This window comes from Gambusia affinis, linkage group LG04, assembly GCF_019740435.1.
Source record: "Gambusia affinis linkage group LG04, SWU_Gaff_1.0, whole genome shotgun sequence".
Classification (NCBI taxonomy): Eukaryota; Metazoa; Chordata; class Actinopteri; order Cyprinodontiformes; family Poeciliidae; genus Gambusia; species Gambusia affinis.
The window spans coordinates 30,656,881-30,678,277 of record NC_057871.1 but is presented as its reverse complement, the minus strand read 5'-3'; the positions used below and the strand labels follow the sequence as shown (position 1 = coordinate 30,678,277).

The following is a 21,397-nucleotide window of genomic DNA, read 5'->3' as shown; positions in this document are numbered from 1 at the left end:
TGTTAGATTTTCTTGAAAGAGGAGCTTTATCAGCTGCTGGAAGGGAAGCGTGACCGTGTGTTGGACATAGCTGCCATGGTGCTGCAGAGATACACTCGCATGTGTTTTGCTCGGCAGAAATTTCTCAAATTCAGGCAAGGAATAACCTGCTTTGAAGCTCGCTGCAGAGGTTACCTGGTCAGGTAATTGTATAACTCGTTGCAATTGATACTTTTCTCTGTGGTAAATAATACAATATTGTTTACAGCTTTTTTATTGCAAACTTTAAAAAAATTTTATGTATTTGTAAAATAAATACATGATTACATTGCATAATTTTCCTTCTACTTCATAATTCTGCACAAATTTGTGTTGTGTCTATAATATTCAAGCCCGGTAAAACACATTGAAGTTTGTATATTTGTAACATGACATAATGTGACAAAGCATTTTGCTAAGGGCTGAACATACATAAAGTTCTAAACAAGAGTTTAGAACAAATTGAACACGACTGCCAAACTGTCACATTGGACACCGACTGGTTTTAATGATATCATCCTAGTTGAGTCTGAAGTTTCACCCATTAGCTCAGGATTTTAGGTGTAAGAGTTTGGTTTCACTGACCTGAACATGACCAACCTTCTCATGGAAAACCTCTTTCATGCCCTTGATCTGAGGAGATAAGGCCGGGGAGTTCAGGCTGTGCTCATCCATCAAAGGTGACAGATTTCCCAGTCCTGCAACAACAAACGCGTGTGGCGCAAATTTGCATTTTAGTCAAGTGTGTAAGAAGGCAGTAAAAAGGCAATAAAGTGAAGGTTAAACAGTTTGATTCTTTGATATTTCAGAAATAGCTTTTCAACTATGATAAATTAGGACGAATGACACTTTGTGAAAAACGTGCACTGAATCTGTAGCAGTGCCATCAACATTCTGCACTAATCCAAGTGCAGTGACTGTCGCTGATGGTGCAGCTCTCAACTGAACTCAAGCAAACATGACAATGTTTCTTAAAGGGGGGTTAGTTTTATGATACTTATAATTTATCTAAATCTTTTTTTGTTTTTTGTTTTTCCCTTTCTCTGTATTTTCATAATTCATACATCAATGATGGCAACACTTTTCCCAACAGAAAAAAATTTGCTCTGAGGAGGAAATATCTCATCAGGCTACGTTCGGCCGTTTTGCTAATTGTAAACCGTCAGCGCTACATGAGGGTATGCACACAGATTCAGCATCTTTCTGATTCAGAGGAAGCAATTAAAAATGAGCAAATGTGTGAAGTGTGATACTGTTGTCTTATTGTCAGACAGTGGTGGAGCCTGCAAGGAAGGCGGAGGAAGTGAGTAAAACTGCAAAAATAAATTCACCCGAGATTAGCCACTTACATTAAATGTTCTGCTGCAATGATGAATTCTTTTTGTGTGCAGGATCGGATCAATCGTGAAGTGGTGAATGTGACGACATTACCTATCCCTGCAGAGCTGGCTGGCCTGCTGCAGGCTGCTTCAGGTGTGCACACACAAACCTGGCCTCTCACAATAACACTGTAAATGTTGCTGAGCCAAGCTGCAAACACTGAGATTTATTTGTGGCACTGACTAATTTCATACTGTTGCATAAACATTCCTGTGCGTATGTGGGTGACCGTGCATGCGTGTGTGTGTGTGTGTGTGTGTGTGTGTGTGTGTGTATTCCTCTCTTAGGGGGTGAGGAGCTGCATTCTGACTGCTTGGCAGTGGTCCAGGCTCCAAAGGTTCAGGTGGATCCTCAGCTGACCCTGCCCCTCGATATCAATAACTACCTCTTAACACACTACATCCGGATCATGTTCAGGGTAATGACACTAACACACACTGTTACATCAGCGACAGCGTGTGCATCAGTAATAGTGTGTACTTGCACACAGCAAAAATTCTTCTTATGTGACTTTCCAAGAGTTTCGAAGTGACCAAGACAGTTTTTTGTTGTTTTTTTGGGGGGGGGTTTATATTTTGAAATAAACCCAGTTCCTTTGGGAAACGTTATGACTTTAAGTTTCACAAGGAATAATTTCAACCTCGCCTGGTCTCAATTAAAATCTTGCTTCAATAACAGTCTGGGATTTCTCTCCTTTACTTGGATTGTCTCCAGTCAACTTTTGATCAGGCCAATCAGTGAACAGAAGGAGAAGTTATGAACGATGACATTGATTTTCTGCACCGTTTTAGCGATGGCAGCGGAGGATGAGAAGGAACCCATTCAGTCCGTGTTGGCATACTTATATATATAATATTGAAGCAACATTAACAGCTGCCTCGTTCAGCTCAGTGTTTCTCTCATTGCATTGGAGGATTGTTGTTTACAGCACAGGTAATTTCCAGTAAGCTTCATAGCGCATTACAAATATTAGCTATAGGGTAAGATTTAAAACATCAACAATCGTTTCTCAGCAGCTGAGAGCCCAGACCCTCTGGACGAAGCAAAGTAAGACAAGAGCCTGGTTTTTACCAGCCTAGTTTCAACATATTAAAACATAAAATAAATACAGTTATGTGAAGTCTACACAACTGGTTTTGTATGAAACACAGTACAAAATATCTTCCACATCTGTAAAAATGTGAAAATAGACAAAAATGTGTCTAAGTTGCCTATCTATCCCTCAATTCCTTCATCTTGTGAATGATATGAGCTTTGAGTGACATTTTATTCTCTGTGAAGTTGGAATTTTCACAGCACATGCCAGCTTCCAACATGACTGAGCCATATTCCCTTTGTTTTGGGGGGCACGGATTGCTGGCTGATCGCCAATTACAGATGCTTGACCTGCCGATCAAGCATTTGGCTGACACACATATTTTTGGTCTGAAATGTTGCAAAATAGGGCTGCACAGTGGCACAGTTGGTAGCACTGTTGCCTTGCAACAAGAAGGTCCTGGGTTCGATTCCCGGCATGTTGCATGTTCTCCCTGTGCATGGTGGGTTCTCTCCGGGTTCTCCGGCTTCCTCCCACAGTCCAAAAACATGACTGTCAGGTTGATTGGGCTCTCTAAATTCTCCCTATAGGTGTGAGTGTGTGTGTGTGTGTGCGTGTGCGTGTGTGTGCGTGTGTGTGTGTGTGTGTTGTCCTGTCTGTTTCTGTGTTGCCCTGTGACAAACTGGCGACCTGTCCAGGGTGAACCCCGCCTCTCGCCCGGAACTTAGCTGGAGATAGACACCAGCAACCCTCCCGACCCCATTAGGGACGAAGGGTGAACAGAAAATGGATGAATGGATGAATGTTACAAAATATAACAGGAAAGTCGCTGAAGTGGCAACAGTGGGGTGACTATTGTTAACTGCGAATGAGCAGACATGACCTGGTGGGTAGGTCTATCAGTCAGACTCTCTCACAACAGAACAAAAAGAGAACAGTGGTGAACATTTGCTGAGGTCAGTAAGATCCATGGATAATATTGGCTTCATATATAAGTACAGCCCAATCACAGATCTCCCAAAATTAAGGAAATCATGGCCAATAAATCAAGAGACCGATAAATATGTGGACCCCTAGTTTGCTTAGATTAACCTCAACATACTATCTTTTCCCGAAAATGTACATCTATCCCCTTCCATTAAATCCAATTTCTATCTTGGTTTTATAACACTGGGAGAAACACAAGTGCTTAGTTCTGCCTAAAGAAAACATAGAAAACATCAGCAGCTAAGACTGTGTCACTCTTTAAATAGGAAACATGGTTGATCCATGGAGAAGCTGTTAAAATCCTTGTGTTTGTTTCTGATGTAGGAGCCTCTGTTTGGAATGCTCACTGCTCCACTAGAGAACTCCCTGATTCGTCTGGATCAGGAGCTTAAGCAGGGATCTCTCGACATCTTCATTCTGGTTCGTTTTGCATTTGTTGGTGAAATTGTAGCATCGACACTCAGCTTATAGATAAAGAAATCAGTCAAGATTAAGATATCACATGAGTGACTTGCACTATTTTCCATAAACATCCATCGGTGCTGTTGACAGATCCTGCGGTTCATGGGCGATCCGAACCTGAATGGAGCTCAAGAAAACATGTTTGGGAACTACATCATCCAAAGGGGCCTGGCCAACCCCAGCCTCAGAGATGAGATCCTGGCTCAGATAGCCAACCAGGTTTTAAACTGACAGGTTTTACATCGATATTCCATCTTATTTTGATTTTTTAAGAATTTCATGGTGGTCCTGTAGGTGTGGAGGAATCCCAACGTGCTGAACTCAGAGCGAGGCTGGCTTCTTTTCTCCTCCTGTCTGTCTGCCTTCCTGCCCTCTCAAAGACTGGCTAAATACCTCCTCAAGTAAGAAAATCACCTCTACTATTCATATCCCCTGAACGTTTTCACATTTTGTTACAATCAAACCACAAACGTCAGTGTTTTGGTTTTTTTTTGTTTGTATGTTTTTTGGGGGGTTTTTTGCTACATTTTAAATAATAATTACTTAACATAGGATGTAATTGCAAAGTCAAAAGAAAATGATGGATACTTTTCAACACATTGCATTATTTATTTTTTAAAATCTGAAAATAAAACTCAAGTACAACCACCTTCAGAGGTCAACAATTTAGTAAATAAGGTTCTCATGTGAATAAATTTATCTCAGTACAGCTGCAGCTGACCTTTGAGCCCTGAACGGTTTGTCAGAGAACATTAGTGAACAAACAGCATCACAAACAAACACAGTAAGCTGGATAAAAAGAGACTTGCAGAAAAATTGAAAGCAGGGATAGACTTTAAAATAATAACCCAAAATGCCTTGTATTAAAATGTGAAAGAGTACAGCACTCCATATGGTTTATGTGGAAGAGTGTCAAGAACAAAGCATTGTTGAAACAAAGTCATCAGAAACCCTCTCTGTAGGGATGGTATTGTATTTTCCAGGTACAAAGTGACATTTTATATCACAATCATGTAACTATTTTGCCTTCAGTTAAAAAATTGCTATATGTCAAATATGTTTTGAGTGGATGGCCAAAAAGAAGAGAACTACAACAATCTACAGGGGAATTTACTAGATTATGAACAAGAACCGCAGTGGAGTGAGGAGTGAGAGAAGAACGGAGACGATTAATATTACAACGATGGAAGAGTGCACAACAAGTAGAGTTATTGTCGTGGGAGGGAAAGGCGAGGGTGATGCTGAGGATGACACCCAGCCTCTTGACCTGAGAGGAGAGAGAGATGGAGACATTTTTAGCCAGGATAGAGAAGTTATGGATTTTGTTTAATATTAATTTTGAGCGTATTAAAATAAGTTCTGCTTTATTGCAATTTGACTCAAGATACTTTAGGATGAACAAGTGTATTATTTAAAGGGTTAAGTATAAAATCGTTGCACAGTTTTCAGGTTTTAATTAGAAAAAATTATTATTATTCTGTCCTTTGTTCTATTTTATTCCATAAAATCACATTGACGTTTATAGTTGTGCTGTGACAGTTATGTGATCAAATTTGAGGGCTGAATTACCTCAGGAAAGTAGCATACATCTGATATAAAGTTTCCAAGTCACACACTTATTTTGTAGGTTTGTGTCAGACTACGGCCCAGACGGCTACGACTGTGTGTGTCAGAACCGTCTGCTTCAGGCTCTGCAGCGCCTCGGCGTCGGGCCTGAGTACGTCCGGACGTACCCACCCTGCCTGCTGGAGTGGACCGCCAACCGCAAGAAAGCTCACACCGTTCTGCATGTACACTGCTTCGACGGTGAGAACAAACACTATTTACAGTCAAGTAGAATCTTACATCCATAAGCCTGTTGACAACTGGGAAAAATACTTTCACTTTTGAACTTTTTCCAAATGTTTTTGAGTCCTTCTTGCTGGCCCAACCTACTTTATTTTTTTATTTGAACCCAGTCTGTCTTCAACATTCAGTGAGGTAGAGTTAGCCATCTCTCCTTCTCTTATTTCTGCTCTCGTCCACCTTATCTGCCCTCCAGTCTTTTGGCAAACCCACTAAGGATTAGAGAATACCTGATACTCTGGCTTCTTGGCTGGCTCTGTTTGTGTCCGTTTCTGGTTTGCTTTTGTGATTGCTATGAGAATGATGCTGGTGAAACCAGTTTCTGTTTGGATTTAGCGACCAGAATGAGATTTATAACTGATTTTTATAAAGTCAAAAGCTACTGCTTCTCCTCTCTAGGCATGTCCTTCTTATGTCCACTGCATTCCTGGACGACAGGAGAGGAAATGGCTAAAAACATCTTACAACACAGGTAATGTGAATGCAGAAAAAAAGGAAAGAATGATAGATGTCAGGGTGAAAATGTTGCATCTCGTGTGTGCGCGTGTGTGTAGGGGTGCGGTGGACGGCCGCCAAGGCTGGTCGGTGCTGCTGAAGGAGCCGGCTCAGTGGGTCGAACTTGAAGGCTCAGACTATGTTCTGGACTTGATGTCAGACCTGGAGCTTCCTGCTGACTTCCCCAAACACAACAGCTACTTCATCATCTCTGCTCTGGAGCCGGCCAGAGTTCGGCCCAATGCCAGCATGTGAGACAATGCACACACACACACACACACACCCGCAGGCACGCACACGCCCACACCCACACACACCCACCCATACACCCACACACACACACTGTAGGTCTTTTTATTGACACTAGGACTTTGCACTGACTTCCATTCAATTTTCATTCATTATTCTAGCCTGACCCTGACAAATACCATAAACCTAACCATTTCCTAAACTCTGTTCGTCTCAGTCCTAAACCTCACCATGACCCATAAATAGCAACACTTCTCGTGTGGCCCAGGCTGTGGGCCCCATAAAGAGCAGTTGGTCCCCACAACACAGTGATTGAATAATACATACAAGGCCAAACACACACCCACACACAGAAGAAAGGAGGTTTCATGAAGCTAGCCAGCTGTTAAAATGATGACTTTGTGATCCTGGCTGGACAAAAACCAGTGGGATAAAAACTATTTTTAGGGCACATCATATGAGATGGATCTTTGCTTTGTTAGAAGAAGTTTCTGTGTCAAATCTTTTGGTGTTCAGACCAATTCTTTACTACGTACGCTTCCAATTACAAAAATTCCTCAACTTTTCACTGTTATGCTGTTGATACTCTTGTTAGATTACAGTTTTGAGGACATTAAAACCTGAATGAAGCTAAGCTTTATTTTTTTAAATTCCAAAAAGACAGAAGTTATTTTGGCTCATTCTGCTGGATTTCATTAGACAAAAGCGACAGAACAGAATGTGTAATCTCTCTCCAGTGGCTGACTCTCTCTCCAGACATCTATTGCCCCCAATTCCTTTAAAGCAGGGGTCTCAAACTCCAGTCCTCGAGGGCCGCAGTCCTGCAGTTTTTAGATGTGCCACAGGTACAAAACACTGGAATGAAATGGCTTAATTACTTCCACCTTGTGTAGATCAGTTCTCCAGAGCCTTAATTATTCTATTCAGGTGTGGTGCAACAGAGGCACATCTAAAGGTTGCAGGACTGCGGCCCTCGAGGACTGGAGTTTGAGGCCCCTGCTTTAAAGGATGTATTTATGAGTACTTTACTACTTTTTGCTTTACTGCTGGAGTCCAAAGATATTGGTTTAATACAATATTAAAGTCCACTTCGTAATCCATATTCCATCTGTTTCCTGTGTAATTTTATCAAATATCAGGTTATAAAAATTCTTCTCTGTCTCAGAAGGGATAAATATTAAGTCATGTAACCAGAAGTTATTCCTGCTTCCCTACGACCATAACATACTCACCTTCTTTATCTTTGACTTCTTTTAGACATTCAAAATTGATTTTATTAGCAATTAAATTTGCGAGTCCTCTTTTGTTACTCCCTTTAAACGAGCTAAAAAAACGTATGCCATATTTTTCAGTTTTTGATGTTCCAGGTCTGACTGGTGGATGACCTCTGCTTTCTCTTGTTGAGGACTTTGCTTCTCCCTTTCAGATGATTCAACTCATTCACATTTGATGGCGATTTTTAACTTGATAAGTTGCATCTGTAACAAGATAATTGAGTTCCTTTGTCACCTTGACACCAACAACACATCAAACAATGTGAACTATAACAGAATATCTATGAACATTTAGTTAGTGTAAAACTAACAAGAGGATCATTGTGATATGCAGACATGGTGGTGGCAGCGTGATGCTCTGGGCTGTTTTGCTGATTTTGGATCTGGACAAATTTCCCCTAATTAAGGAAAGCATGAATTCTGCTCTCTACCAGAAAATGCTGAAGTGGCATGCACTACATAGCACTTTAAACACCAGATTATTATTTTATATCCTTATAGAGAAAAGTATGGAATAAGAAGAGAATGTGCTTTCTTTTCTGAACTGAATGTCCAGAATTGTTTTACTTGGGGATTCTCTGACCATTCCTTTAAAACTATTGTTGTAAATTATTTACAGAGAGAAGGACCAGACATTTTCTTCTGATATTAGTTTAGATCAGTAAATAGGGATTGACATTTATCAGGTATAAACCAAAACAACATTAATGTAATCTTCATTTTAAATGTTTGGTTAGGCAGAAACCCTCCACCTTCAGGTGTTCTGCATCGATCTCCTGCTGGATTTACCATCTTCTTATCAACTGTTATTGTTTGACAGAAGCCTGTTGGGGGGTGGCTTTGACATGAGCAATGACATCAGTCCTTCAGATCGGTTCAACCAAGGTGAGTTACTGAGACCAACAGACCAGCTCCTCGCTGCTGACTGTAGGAGAGGTAAAGACATCTTTCCTCTTCCCTCCCTGCAGATTTTGAGCCTCAGAGAGGGATGGACCGTTATCTCGACAGCCTGTTTGACCCTGTACTGTCGGATGGAGCTGGAGTATGTTACATAATTTAATCATCCTCACACTGTTTACCATCAACTATATACTATCAACTATTTACTGTGACTGCCTATAAAAGCTCCTGAGTGTTCTGGATCCTAGAGTTGATCAGAAGCAAACCTACTTCATGACACACAGAACAGTGTAAAACACTAGCTTGATTTTTCTGTTGACAAATAAAATAGTCGCATCCTTTTGCAGAAAATGAATATCTGGTCCCTCTCAGGGGACTTAAACTCATATATTTTGTTTAGACTCTTGTTCTTGACAATTTTTAGATGGATGCTTTTTAGTGTGTTTGGTTATTCACTTAGCTCTGACTTTCGAGTCAATATAGCAGTTGACACTTACCAAACAACTTAGCATTTCACATTTACATGGAACATTTTGTTAACTGAATGTAGGAGAAACAACAACTATAACGCAGTTCAGCTGATATAAACCTGCAGTTTGTTAATCCATGTAAATTACGGCAAGCGCAAATGGCACCAAATTCCTAAAGTTGAAAGCTTTTTGTCTTAGTCATCAAACTCAGCTAGTTTCCTGACAGCTGGAAGATAAATGGGGGGGGGAAACAAAGACATTGTTTAAATATTAATTTCAATATTTAATTTAATATTTGTTTCAATAGATTTTCAACTTCAATCATAGCTTCTTTAAAATCTTGAAATTATTCTAGTAAAGAATCCCTGCCTGGGACAGTCAGATTTTTCTTTTCATTCTAAATTGTCAGATCTAGTCAGAAATTAAAGTTCTCAATTAAAGTAAATGACCAGAGGGTATTTCTGACTGTACAACTATTATTAAAGATTTTTAAAGATTTAAAAATTCAGCTAGTATTGTAATGAGACAGACTGTGAGAAGTGTTAAAGAAAACAGCTGAAGCAAAGATCAAAGTTTCAGGATAGTTACTTTTGCATCAGTAAAATAACTGATTTGGATAAATTCTGCCTCTCCAACCCACAGATTGAGGGAGTTCGTCCCCCTGCTGGGTCAATTCACACTCTGTCGTATCTTTTGGCAAGACATTTCACCCACCCTTCCTGCTGCAGAATTCGCTTCTGTTAGAGTACAATAGATACGGATGTGTATCTATTGGATTGTTCATTCACATAATGTGAATGAATGCATGGAGTATAAAGGGCCATACAAGTACAGACCACTTACAAAAACTCTGAAAGTGAAGAATTCTGACCTGTTTCTGTGGCAGTCGCTCCATTTGGGGATGTCTTGGTTGCTCATTTATAGATTCTCTGTGATATTGTTTGTTCATATTTCAGATTTGTTATCAAAGTCAAAAACTGTGGTGTTTAGGAATTAAGACAAAAAACTTTTACTCAGTATGCTGTCCTTTTTATAGGACAGATCTTATTTACAAGTTGAACATTTGGACTGAAATGTGTGTTTAAAAAACAAGTGTCTGTTCCAGTAGGATTGTGGTGGTAGAATTATTGAGATACAAAAAAATGTAACAGCAATCCATTAAAATCATGACTTTGGACAGAGATGACCTCCATCTATGACAATATACCTCGCCTGTTCAGTCTTGCAAAACTGAAGAAAACTGAACTTGATGACTAAGATAAAAGTTTTCTGTGAAAGCTGACCAGACTGGACCGATCTCTCCGCTATCGGATGTAGCTGACAGGAATTAGCATGTATCAGATGTGTCCTACAGGCCACTCCTGCCCGTCAACCTATTACATTACTCAGTTACCGTAACTGTCACAGATCTGAAGATCTGCTTACGAGGAACTGACTCTCTAGCAAATGAAGAGGTTACTATTTAATGAGACACAGCCTACAAATGCACACTAGATGCATTATGGTAAGTTCCTGGTTTCTGACTGGCACACGTCATTCTAAAATACTACGATGCACAAAACAATGGCTTAGGGAACATTAGTCAAATACAGATGGTACATTTGTTGGCACAGCAGATTTGTTTAAACAAGCAACCATAGTCATATCAAACCTATTAATGTTGTGCAACAGTAGGTTTGGCTGGCTATGAATAACTGTTAATAAGTCCCAAAGGCACATATTAACAAAGTTAGTGTGTTAGTTAGTTTTCAGTCTCAATTACAACCAAGCAGACCAGAGTCGGCCCAAAAGCAGGAAGTGGACAATAGTGCATTCTGGGTATACCTCACCTGTTCAGTCTTGCAAAAGTGAAGAAAACTGGGCTTGATGACTGAGATAAAAGTTTTCTGTGAAAGCTGACCAGACTGGACCGATCTCTGTCCAACTCTGCTATTGGATGTAGCTGACCGGAATCTGATACAAACACAAGAGTCAATCTGTAGCAGGAGAAATGGCTTTGTGCTGAGCCCATTTCTGAAAAGTGTTTGGCACATTACGAGTGATCACAGCCCTGAGTCTGACTGTCAGACACAGCCTCCAAAAGAGAGAAATCATCTAGTAGTTTTATATTTTCAGTCTATATTATATTCATCTGCCTGTCTGAACCTAAACTTTTATCACATTTGTTCATATTTAAAAAGAACCTTGATAAAAAGAACCTTGAATTAGTCTTCTTGGCAGTACATACTGTATCTCCTTTCATTCAGTCACTCTCACTAACAAAAATATAGTTCTAAAAATAAAACTTTCCCATTAAAAAACCAGACAGACTTGCCGTGAAGGTGATGTGGTAAAAACAAAATAATGGATGAAAAAAGTGCAATACAACTAAGGTTTTTGTACATTAAAGACTGTCTCTTTTCTAAGGAAGAAGAGTCGACTGCAGGACTGTCACACAGAATGAAGGGGGCCGGGGGCGTCGGTGGGAAGTGGCAACAGCCGGGGCAGTCATCTGGCCACCCACCTCCACCTGGAGGTCTGCAACACACACAAATACAGGCTAAATATTCCCATTTTCATACTTTACCAGCTGGTTAAAAATCTTGTGAGCTCAACGGACGAACATTGAATCTGTCAAAAGTCGCCTGCTTGTTTGTGCTTGTGTCCACAGCTGTGAGAGTCCTTCCTGTGGGAGGTATAATGTCGCCTCCTGTTGCTGCTGTGGCTCCTGTATCACCTGGTTTGTATCAGACATGACAATAAAAATGTAAAACACAAACACACCAAACAGTAAAGTGTGAGTTTCCATGCCTTCATCCTGTTTACTTGCTGTTTCTCCTCTAGGAGACCAGCAAGCTGTTTTGGCCCAGCAGCAGCAGGCCATTGTGAACCAGCAGGCCGTCATCATGGTAACTCCCCCGTTTGGATCCTTGTCTGTTTATCTGTGTCACTACTGCTGCTGCCGTTTGATTCCATGCGTCATTTTCTTGTTTCCCAGGCGCAGCAGATGACCATGCAAGCCATGGCCATGGTCAGCAGTCCTGTGTCGAGCCCCCCGACATCCCCCATTACTAGCCCTCCAATGAGTCCCGTACCCCATCATTTCCTTGCCAGCCCGTACTCTGTCATACCTCCAAGTCCATATGCAAACATCCCGCCAAGCCCCTACGCTAACTTCACTCCGACTCCCTACGCAGCAGCCGTGTTTCCCTCCAGCCCTCATCTTCCTTCTGCTCAGCGGGATCAGTCTGAATCACAGCCAAACACTCAGCGCCCTGCTGATCCCCCGACTGAGCCTCGGGCCCAGCGGCAGCCTCGGCCCGCCTACCGCGACCCTCATCTCAGCTCCTCCAAAGCTGAGCCAGCACAACCAACATTTAAACCTGCTGTACAGGTCAGAGACTTTGACACTGTTTACACTGACATGCTGCATTGTCTACATACCGAAAAAGAGATGCAGTTTTTGTTTTGTGAGTGGAATAAATCCTTTATTTGAGGCTATTGGGAGGAAAAAAATGGATTTTCATCGAGGCAAGAATTCAACTCTGATAGTTTTCTGTTGTAACACAAAAGCACACCAAATTGTATCTATTTGTTACTTTTTACTTTGCAGTTATGTTGCGTTATTTTTTTATTTTGGAATCACAAATAAAATGTGGAAAGCTCAAAGGGAAGGAATACATTTGTTGTTAATGTGTACTTGTTATTCTTTTGCCTACTGCTCCAACTAACTGCCAACACCAGTTGAGAAAATCCTCATTGATTTCTGTTTTTTTCTTCTTTATTTCAGACTCAGTCAGGCATAGACGGTGTTTCTGGAAGAAAAGCTCCAGGCGTCCCGGCTAACAAGGAACCGGCCAGGAAATTTGGTATGAGCATGTGAGAGGCAGCAGAACTTGTCAAAAAATAAAATTCTCATTGATCCAAGCACAACAGCGAATCATCTGTGTCACTTTGGCATGTTACTGAGTGTGTGTGTATGCGTGTGTGTGTGTGTGTCAGCCCCAGTGGGGATGTCTCCTCCACCCCCTGCTGGAGAAGTGGTGAAGTATTCATCTCAGACTGCAGATTACATCGTCCCCAGCCAAGACATTCAAGGTGACTCCTCTGAACAGTCATTATTTAAAGAACAGTTCCTTAAATAATGCTTCTGCATATTTTCAATATCTTGACACTTCAGTTAATCTTTGGACCTGGAAAAAAAGACACTAAATGTATTTAAATTCCTGTTATGTTAAAGCAATTATCAGAAGATATAATTCCCCATCGCCACCAGCAGAACCACAACCAGCTGGCAAAAGGTCAGTTGATATGCACACACACACATGCCTGCACACGCAGACTCAAAGCTAAAAAGAGTGTTTCCACTTGGTCTCTCTGAAGGGTAATTACATAAAGCACGACACCAACTCAACACAGAAATGCTTCTCTAGGCACAGAATCAAACTCCTTCTGTAGCCGTCCAGTCCATAGAATGAAATCCTACAGAAAGGAGGAGAGGATCAGTGAGCAACCAGAACTTTGAACAAGGCTTTGAGCTCCAGCCTTGACAAATGTTATAAGAGAAGACTGACCATGGTCATGGAGCTTTTCTACCAGGGAAAATGGGTTGTACAAGTTATAAACAGCAGGGGTGCAAATAAGTGTTGGATATGAGTCTGTAAAAAAAAAAAAAAAAAAAAAATTATACCTGATGAACAGGACTTTTGTAAAAATTTGAAATATTATACTCAATTAAAGATGAATTTATTAAACAGATTTTTCTGTATCTCTTTTAGTGATAAATGTGGAGGTGTTGTAGCTTCTAGGTATTTTGGTAGATAAATGATGAAAATGTTCTAGTGTGATGTTCCATTTTGTTTAGCAGACCAGATGGGAAGTTCAAGAAGATGCAGACGCCTCGTGATGAAGCTTTACAGATCCTCAAACCCCAGATGGACAATCCTCCTGCTCCACAGGTAAACTTCAACCTGCCTGAAACAAACAGGCACAGATCGATAGCAGTTGCTCGTCCTGACACATGAACACCCACGTTACAAAGAATTTCCACAGCATGGCTCCTTTCTTTCTGTCCAGCCCAAACGTCCTGTTGGCCCAATACACTCTGCGTCTGCGATGAAGCAGTCGGGCCTCAAACTCATGAGAAGCACAAAGACGAGAGCTCCGGAGCGGCAGCTTCCTAAACCTCCTCCAGGTGAGCACAGATGCTAAAAACCGATCTAATTCACATGTTGTTGAGGTTTAGACATTTTGAAGGCTTTTCTTTATTTGTCTATCTCACAAAAATTTATTTGCATGTAATGTCAATTGAAAATAATGCGTGTAAAAACTCTTCTTTAATCTATGCAGTTTGTAGCCTTGTGATGACTCCTGAAAGGTTACAGGAGCTGACTTGTGATTTTCTCGCTAATGCCTCTCATTCCTTTGCTCAGATTGCATTTAAGCTAATCTTATATTTTCTCTGTTCATTTATGTTATTAAGCCAATGTCTTTTATGGTACTTGGAGCTGGAATTACTTAAGCTGATATTTTCCAGTTATTTATAAAAATTTCAGCTCACAGATGGTTTAATGTCAACTAGAAAGTTTGAAAACTTTATTTTCCTTTGTTTTCCCTTTTGATCATTTATACAAATCTTTTTATCATCAAAGGTCAAAATTCAAACATTTGATCTATTTTGGCTATCAATGTGACTTTAGCATGCGGTTCTTAAAGTGTAGGACTGGTACGAATGGTAGTACTTGGGCTCCTTCTAGTGACAGTCAAAGGAATATTTTGATATCCACTCTGCATGCTGCACAATCTTCATAGCAAATCAGCTGTGATGTAAATGTGAAAGGAACGAGTGTTTGACGCAGTTTGTGATTTCAGATCCAAAAAAAAAACTGCTTGAAAGTCAAGTGCTGAGGAGAATATTTTGAAAATACAAACACAGAGAGAGAAAAAAAAAAAAAACAGCTCAGACTTCCCCAAGACATGACAGCTAAAAGCAGGGTCTGAAGATAATAAGTGGACAGGCTTTTAAAATCGGTCACTTTTTTCAGTTTCTTTCTTTGAGTGATTTATAATAAACCGTATATAAATAAAATTATATTATAGAAGAAATAAAAAATAGCATTTGCACTATTAAAATATATATATATATATATCATTCCAATTAGTTAAACATTTAAATCCATGAGTCACATTTAAATCCATGAGTCACATTTACACTAATCACAGTCGGAAATTACAGCAAGCATCTACGCTACACAAATAAACGAAAAGAGAAACATTTTAAATGTTTCAAATTCTCAATAAAAAAAGTTTTTCTATGAGCAAAGCATAGAAAAACTTTTTCTAAACAAGAAGTGAAGTTTTCACTTGATGAAGGTTACCATAACTCACAAAAAAAGACACAGCTCTTAGTTTGCAGCACAGATAAAATGAAACTCATCATGATCAAACTTGCTGAACCAGAGATGGTCTCCTTCTTTCTCCGTGGTTTCACTGGTGTAAAAGTTTTCTTTTGGTTCACCCCTCCAGCATCTCCAAAAAAAAAAGGTGGCTAATCTGAAGTGCTGTTTGTCAAGCAAGTACAAACAACAGTCCAAATTGTCAGCTTCAGCACAATTAGGTGAAGGGAAGCTTCGCTCTTCACTGGGGTGAACCCCAACACACAGGCAGCAAGATAGGAGGCCAAAAGTATGCCCACTCCTTCTCTGCGCCTCTCACCATGGTCAACTCAGCAGAGTCTGATCCAAAGTCCCCAGGCTCCACTTCCTCAGTGGAAGATGTGATGGTGGGCTTGAGGAGGTTTTTAAAGTACTCAGCCCAAGTCATTCTCCATGGCCTCTGTGAACTTCTCCCACACCCTGGTTTTTACCTCATCAACCACCCGAGCTGCATGCCACTTGGACTGCCAGTACCCATCAGCTGCTTCTGGGGTCCCACAGACCAAAAAGACCTGATAGGTCTCCATCTTCAGCTTGACAGCATCCCTCACTTCTGGTGATTCTAGGTTTGGCCCCCAAAACAGGCACTGAAACCTTGTGGTCACAAGTTTGATAATTTGCCTCAACAATGGAGGTGGGGAACGTGGCTGACTCTGTGTGGGCCATGTTCCACCCACTTCCTCTAAAATGTGTCTGAAGCACTATCTTTGTAGTTGGTCAATGGTTGCTTTGAGCCCAACATTAAATTCATCCTGTCCTTCTGTGGTCTTTACATATATGTAGATGTACCCATTTTGGCAAATGTCAGCTTCATGGTCAATATATAAGTTATATATAAATGATATAAAACAGAATAACTCCTGGCTTGTCCTGATGTACTAGATCCTTTATCTCCAGTGTTTCAGTTATTTCATTTTGAACTGTAAAGACTTCATCTGGGGGAATATGTTTTCCGGGATGATGGATTGATGTAAAGAAAAACCTTGCAAACAATGGCATCTCTGTGAAAGGTCTAGGTGTCTCTTTGGGATACTGAGCCACAAAGCTTCTGTTAATGTTCAAGTTCATAATGCTATGTGTTGTGGCATTCATCCAACAGTTGAAGAATGAGTTGGAAAATTTGCAAAAGTACATGATTGGCTCAAGATTAGCATCCAGCTGTGGTTGTAAAGGTAACTCACTCAATCTGTGAGCAAGCAAACACATCCAGGTCCATTTGGTCATGAGGAACATTGACACTTTCAAAGGCAACAAAATCTTCTGATGCCTTTACTGTCAAATCCATAGTTGTGGTTTTGATGGTAACTTTCTCATCCTTAGAGGAATCTTCCATGTCCTTTTGGTCTCAAGGGTTCAATGTCAAAAGCAAAGTATTTTGATCTCTCGTCCTCAGATCTCTCTACTAAAACGTTTCTTATTCTATATCCTAACAACTTTTCAACTCCCATCGTAACAAGAAATCCAAGGTCCCATCAAAAGCAAAAATCCTCTTGACTTGGTGTACAGTTAAACTGGTTTGTAAAGTCACTTTGAAGTCGTCTCTCTGGAATCGATCTACCTCCAACCAAGTTGAGAAGCAAACTGAGAATTCTTGTCTTCTTGTATCTCTTTGAAGATTTATGACATCATTGATGAGAACAAAGAGGTTCTCATTAACATGATGATGTCAAACAACTTGTGTCAGGTTCTTGTTTGTTTTAGTTTCTATGGAAACACAAGGAGTTATCTATGTAGTATGATTACTGTCAATTAAGAATGCATGTGTAGACATCTAAATTAGTAAATGTTAGTCACTAAATGTGCATGTGTTTAAGTTGTTTATTTGTCCTGTTTTCCATCTCATTAATGTAAAAAATTGATATTTTACCTATGAGAATACTCATAAAAATGTATCAATAAAAGTGTTTTTGATAGGTTTTATAAAGAGAGTAAGTATTTTTTCCAGAAGTTAGACACATCAGTCACATTTATAAACTGACTCTAAGCCATTTGCTTGATCTTTTCAATTGTGGGTGAGGAGGATCCTCTTAATCCACTGCTTTTTTTGACCTGGTGAGGTCAATTTTGTCATTTTCAGTGACTATAGACCTGTTTCCCTGACATCCCACATCATGAAGGTCCTGCAGAGACTCCTGTTGGCCCACCTGAATAAGGAGACAAGGACATATCAAGATCCCTTGCAGTTTGCTTATCACCGGGGAATTAGAGTTGATGAGGCCAACATACACCTGCTTCAACAAACCCACTGTCATCTGGACAAAGCAGGCAGCACTGTGAGGACCATGTTCTTTGATTTCTCCAGTGCATTTAACACAGTCAGCCTGATCTGCTCTGTGAGAAACTCCAAAAGACACAGTTGAAAGCCTCAACAATCACCTTGATCTATGACTACCTCACAAACAGACCACAATTTGTGAGACCGAAGAACTGTGTGTCTAACCAGGTGGTCAGCAACACAGGAGCACCATAGGGCACTATACTCTCACCATTCCTTTTTACCCTCCACAATTCAGACTTCTGCACAATTCCTTCAGTCATCTCCAGAAATACTCAAATGACTCTGCAATTGCCGGGTGAATCAGAGATGGATAATAGGCTGAGTACAGAGAGCTGGTGGACTGCTTTGTGTCATTGAGGGAACCATCATCTCATCTTAAATGTAAACACAACAAAGGAGTTGATTGTAGAGCTCAGAAGAAACAGGGTTAGATCAAATCCTATTCCATTATGGGAGAAGAAGTGAAGGTAGTTGAAGAATATAAATACCTCAGTGCTCATCTGGACAACAGACTGGACTGGAGACGCAACAGTGAGCTGTCTATAATAAGGGACAGAGCAGACTGGACTTCCTGAGGAAGCCAAGATCCTTCAAAGTTTGCATCAAGATGCTGCAGATCTTCTATCAGTCTGTTGTTGAGAACGTCATCTCTGCTGCTGTCATCTGTTGGAGCAGCAGCATCAGAGCCAGAGACCTAAAAAGGCTCAACACCCTGATAAAGAAGGCTGGTTCTGTTCTGAGGACAACTATGGAACCTTTGGAGATGATAATGTAAAGAAGGATTCTTCATAAAATCAAGAAAATTATGGACAACCCTGGCTAGGATTTGTTTGGTATCCCTGTCTTGGGAAAGCAGAACATCTTCAGGCTGAGGCTTCTTCAGGTTCAGTGTTATACAGGCTGCTTCAGGAGATATTTCCTGCTGACAGGTATTATCATCTCAATGGCTCTTTGAAGAATCTTGAAGACCCCCTTTGGGATTAATAAAGTATTTTTGAATTGAATTGAATTTTGAAATATCTTTGTAATGAAAAGTTTTCATCATTTCATATGAATATCTCATATTCATACAATATGTTCTTTCCTCAAAAAATTTAAAGCCACTCAGTCTTTAAAATGCCTTATAAAGTTCTTACTGCTCTGTGTTAGTAAATCCTGGTTTAGTGTGGATTTTCCACTGTTAATTATTTCTTTTTTATCCGTGAAGAGCACCTTGAAAAAGGCGACTTCGATAGGTCTGTAACTAGGTCAACCGGAGTTGAAGCAGAATATTGTGTTGGTGTTTCATTCTGCTTATTAAACATGTTTGTTGCAGTATCTCGAGAGCTCCCAGTGGAGACGAAGACCATCCAGACACAGCTTCACCAGAGCACCAACCAGGAGCATTACACCTACACCAATGTGCCCTGGAGGCTATATCTCAGAAAAGAGGTTAGTACACAAATACAGCAACAAAAATAAACCACAGAACATCAGTGAAGGTTGATAAAAAGTACAAACATAAATGTACACAGTCATGGTAAAACAAAAAATACCGTGATACTTCACAGAAACAGACTCCATACACTCATAAATAAAGATGAGTGTGTAGATAAAAACTCCTCTGAACGTCTAGAAACATTCCTTCACAGAATTGACTTTTAAGTCACACAAAAACAATCACTTTATCAGTTTCTCACTTTGTTGTCTAGGAATTTTATGTCACTCACTTTTACTACAAAATGATCACATTGAAGTCTGGTGAATAAAACACTTTGGGCTCCCTTGCTGAAGGTCCAGTAGCTGGAGAGGCTTTCTCCTATCTGTTCATTCAAACAAGCCATAATTGTGCAGTCTTCTATCGATTTGTACTGTCATAAACCTTAAGTTTCTAACTGAGAATGTTCCAGTTTAATTTCTTTTCGATTTAGAAATCAGAAAGATTCCTAAAATCCCTCTGAACATTTCATAGACCTCCAATCCTGAGATGACTGGAAACTTTCATGTATAGTTTTCAATTGTGAATAGTCCTTCCCTCTGGAGAATGATGGACTTCATTTTTTTTAGAAATGGTCATTGGCTTTAACCCTTTCCAAACTGGAAAGGGTTCAAGCTATTGCGACTATTTCACAGCAGTCTGAACGATCCAATTCCAATCCTTTCACAAATCAAATCTGTACTACTTCTATACTAAACAGAAAACATATCCAGTAATTCTGCAACAGACTCTGTAAATCTGGACGTAAACAATGGCTGAAAGTTACATCTATGAAATTATTAAGCAGGTCTGAGTCAGTGAAACACATCACATCACAGTCCCACTGCTCCTGGTCCAACTACACACCCAAACAAGACGTCTGCAAAGACTTCTCTACAGGAGCTGCAGTCAATGTGCCACAAAAGGCCATCAATGTTAGTTGGGCTTTCTTTTTATTAGCTTCCTTTGCGTTGATATGATTTTGTGACAATACTGTTGATGCTGGATAAATTCCGTTATAATCTCCACTAACTGTGTTGCTTCTGGGTGACGTCAACGTCCTTATGCACATGCAGGTCACTTTAAAGTCATATGACCAACTACCCAAAGAAAATTGGATTTCAGCAAAAGATTAAGGAAATCGGAATGAGCATCAAGACCTGGTGTGAGAAGTCTAAGGTCATTTCTGATGCCTTACCATACTGTCCCTTTGTTAACACACATCTACACACCACAGAACAGCAGCCTGCAGAAACTCTTGCTGTGGTAAAGTTGATGATCTGGCTGCTCTCTCTTTTAAATCTTACTGATGCTGTAATGGTGTACTTAGTTTTCCAAACAGTGCTTTTCTGTCTTGTTGGGTGTTTTTGTACACTTTAGTCAAATCATTTTCAAAAAGTCTACAACGTCTACAAACATAAGATTTCTTGCAGTGCAAAAACCCTAGAATTGAGTAAGGGTATATTTTTTTTTTTACCATGACTGTAAATATCCGGCTCTGCATCTCTGCAAATTACTGTGCAATAAGAACAGTTTTCCAATAAATAAATATTTTGTCCCTCAGGTGTTTTATCCCAAAGACAGCTTCAACAATCCTTTGTTGCTAGATCTCATTTTCAAGCAGGTAGATCTTATTCGTTCTTTTTATATTTCAGATTATTTCTTTTTTAGTCCTACAAGCTCTCATGATAACTGAAAGATCACAGAGAAATTCAGCCAAAATCTTCCTCTTCTCTTCTTTATTCCGTTCTTCCAGATAGTGAATGACACCCTGTCAGAGGCGTGTGTTCGCATCACCCGGGATGAAAGGCAGAAAATGAAAGCCCTATTCGGTAGTCCTGTCTGTTTTTCCTGTAGTTATTTTTTCATGACTGCATTTCTCAAATAAGTACAACTCTGTGACATTCAAGAGTTTGTGTGTCTGTTTATGTGAATGACAGCCAAACATGGTGTTGAGCAGAATATGGATCCGGTGGAGGAGCATGTGAAGAAAACGATCGTGACAGCAGCCAGGGAGACCTGGGAAATTTACTTCTCCCGACTCTTTCCTGCCTCGGTGAGTTTGGCGACGTATCAATTTTCTTCATGCGACGTATCAATTTTCTAAGCTGTTCTCAGTGGATGTGTGCATCTG

General features: G+C 40.2%; 1 protein-coding gene and 2 long non-coding RNA genes across 4 annotated transcripts in view; 1 reads left to right on the top strand and 2 right to left on the bottom strand.

Moving 5' to 3' along the window:
• myo15ab (myosin XVAb) overlaps window positions 1-21,397 on the top strand; it is a 65,810-nt gene that overhangs the window by 26,857 nt on the left and 17,556 nt on the right. The window contains exons 30-55 of one of the 2 annotated variants that reach the window (XM_044113122.1): window positions 7-182; window positions 1,112-1,196; window positions 1,289-1,321; window positions 1,410-1,491; window positions 1,686-1,816; window positions 3,746-3,841; window positions 3,974-4,102; window positions 4,178-4,284; window positions 5,511-5,689; window positions 6,128-6,200; window positions 6,283-6,474; window positions 8,567-8,631; window positions 8,715-8,788; window positions 11,523-11,631; window positions 11,767-11,835; window positions 11,940-12,004; window positions 12,094-12,489; window positions 12,886-12,964; window positions 13,098-13,193; window positions 13,336-13,396; window positions 13,963-14,053; window positions 14,172-14,289; window positions 19,123-19,238; window positions 20,828-20,887; window positions 21,020-21,095; window positions 21,204-21,319. In XM_044113122.1, the coding sequence (XP_043969057.1) occupies window positions 7-182; window positions 1,112-1,196; window positions 1,289-1,321; window positions 1,410-1,491; window positions 1,686-1,816; window positions 3,746-3,841; window positions 3,974-4,102; window positions 4,178-4,284; window positions 5,511-5,689; window positions 6,128-6,200; window positions 6,283-6,474; window positions 8,567-8,631; window positions 8,715-8,788; window positions 11,523-11,631; window positions 11,767-11,835; window positions 11,940-12,004; window positions 12,094-12,489; window positions 12,886-12,964; window positions 13,098-13,193; window positions 13,336-13,396; window positions 13,963-14,053; window positions 14,172-14,289; window positions 19,123-19,238; window positions 20,828-20,887; window positions 21,020-21,095; window positions 21,204-21,319 (2,874 nt within the window). Of the gene's footprint in view, window positions 1-6; window positions 183-1,111; window positions 1,197-1,288; window positions 1,322-1,409; window positions 1,492-1,685; window positions 1,817-3,745; window positions 3,842-3,973; window positions 4,103-4,177; window positions 4,285-5,510; window positions 5,690-6,127; window positions 6,201-6,282; window positions 6,475-8,566; window positions 8,632-8,714; window positions 8,789-11,522; window positions 11,632-11,766; window positions 11,836-11,939; window positions 12,005-12,093; window positions 12,490-12,885; window positions 12,965-13,097; window positions 13,194-13,335; window positions 13,397-13,959; window positions 14,054-14,171; window positions 14,290-19,122; window positions 19,239-20,827; window positions 20,888-21,019; window positions 21,096-21,203; window positions 21,320-21,397 lie in introns of both variants that reach the window. The other variant, XM_044113121.1, reaches the window with a different exon arrangement.
• On the bottom strand, window positions 7,766-11,808 carry LOC122828992. Its single transcript, XR_006370312.1, has 3 exons — window positions 11,720-11,808; window positions 11,499-11,633; window positions 7,766-7,950 (listed from the first exon to the last, which is right to left on the bottom strand). It is a non-coding gene; the product is annotated as an uncharacterized LOC122828992 (long non-coding RNA).
• LOC122828991 lies at window positions 13,429-14,045 on the bottom strand. Its single transcript, XR_006370311.1, has 3 exons — window positions 13,965-14,045; window positions 13,670-13,753; window positions 13,429-13,577 (listed from the first exon to the last, which is right to left on the bottom strand). It is a non-coding gene; the product is annotated as an uncharacterized LOC122828991 (long non-coding RNA).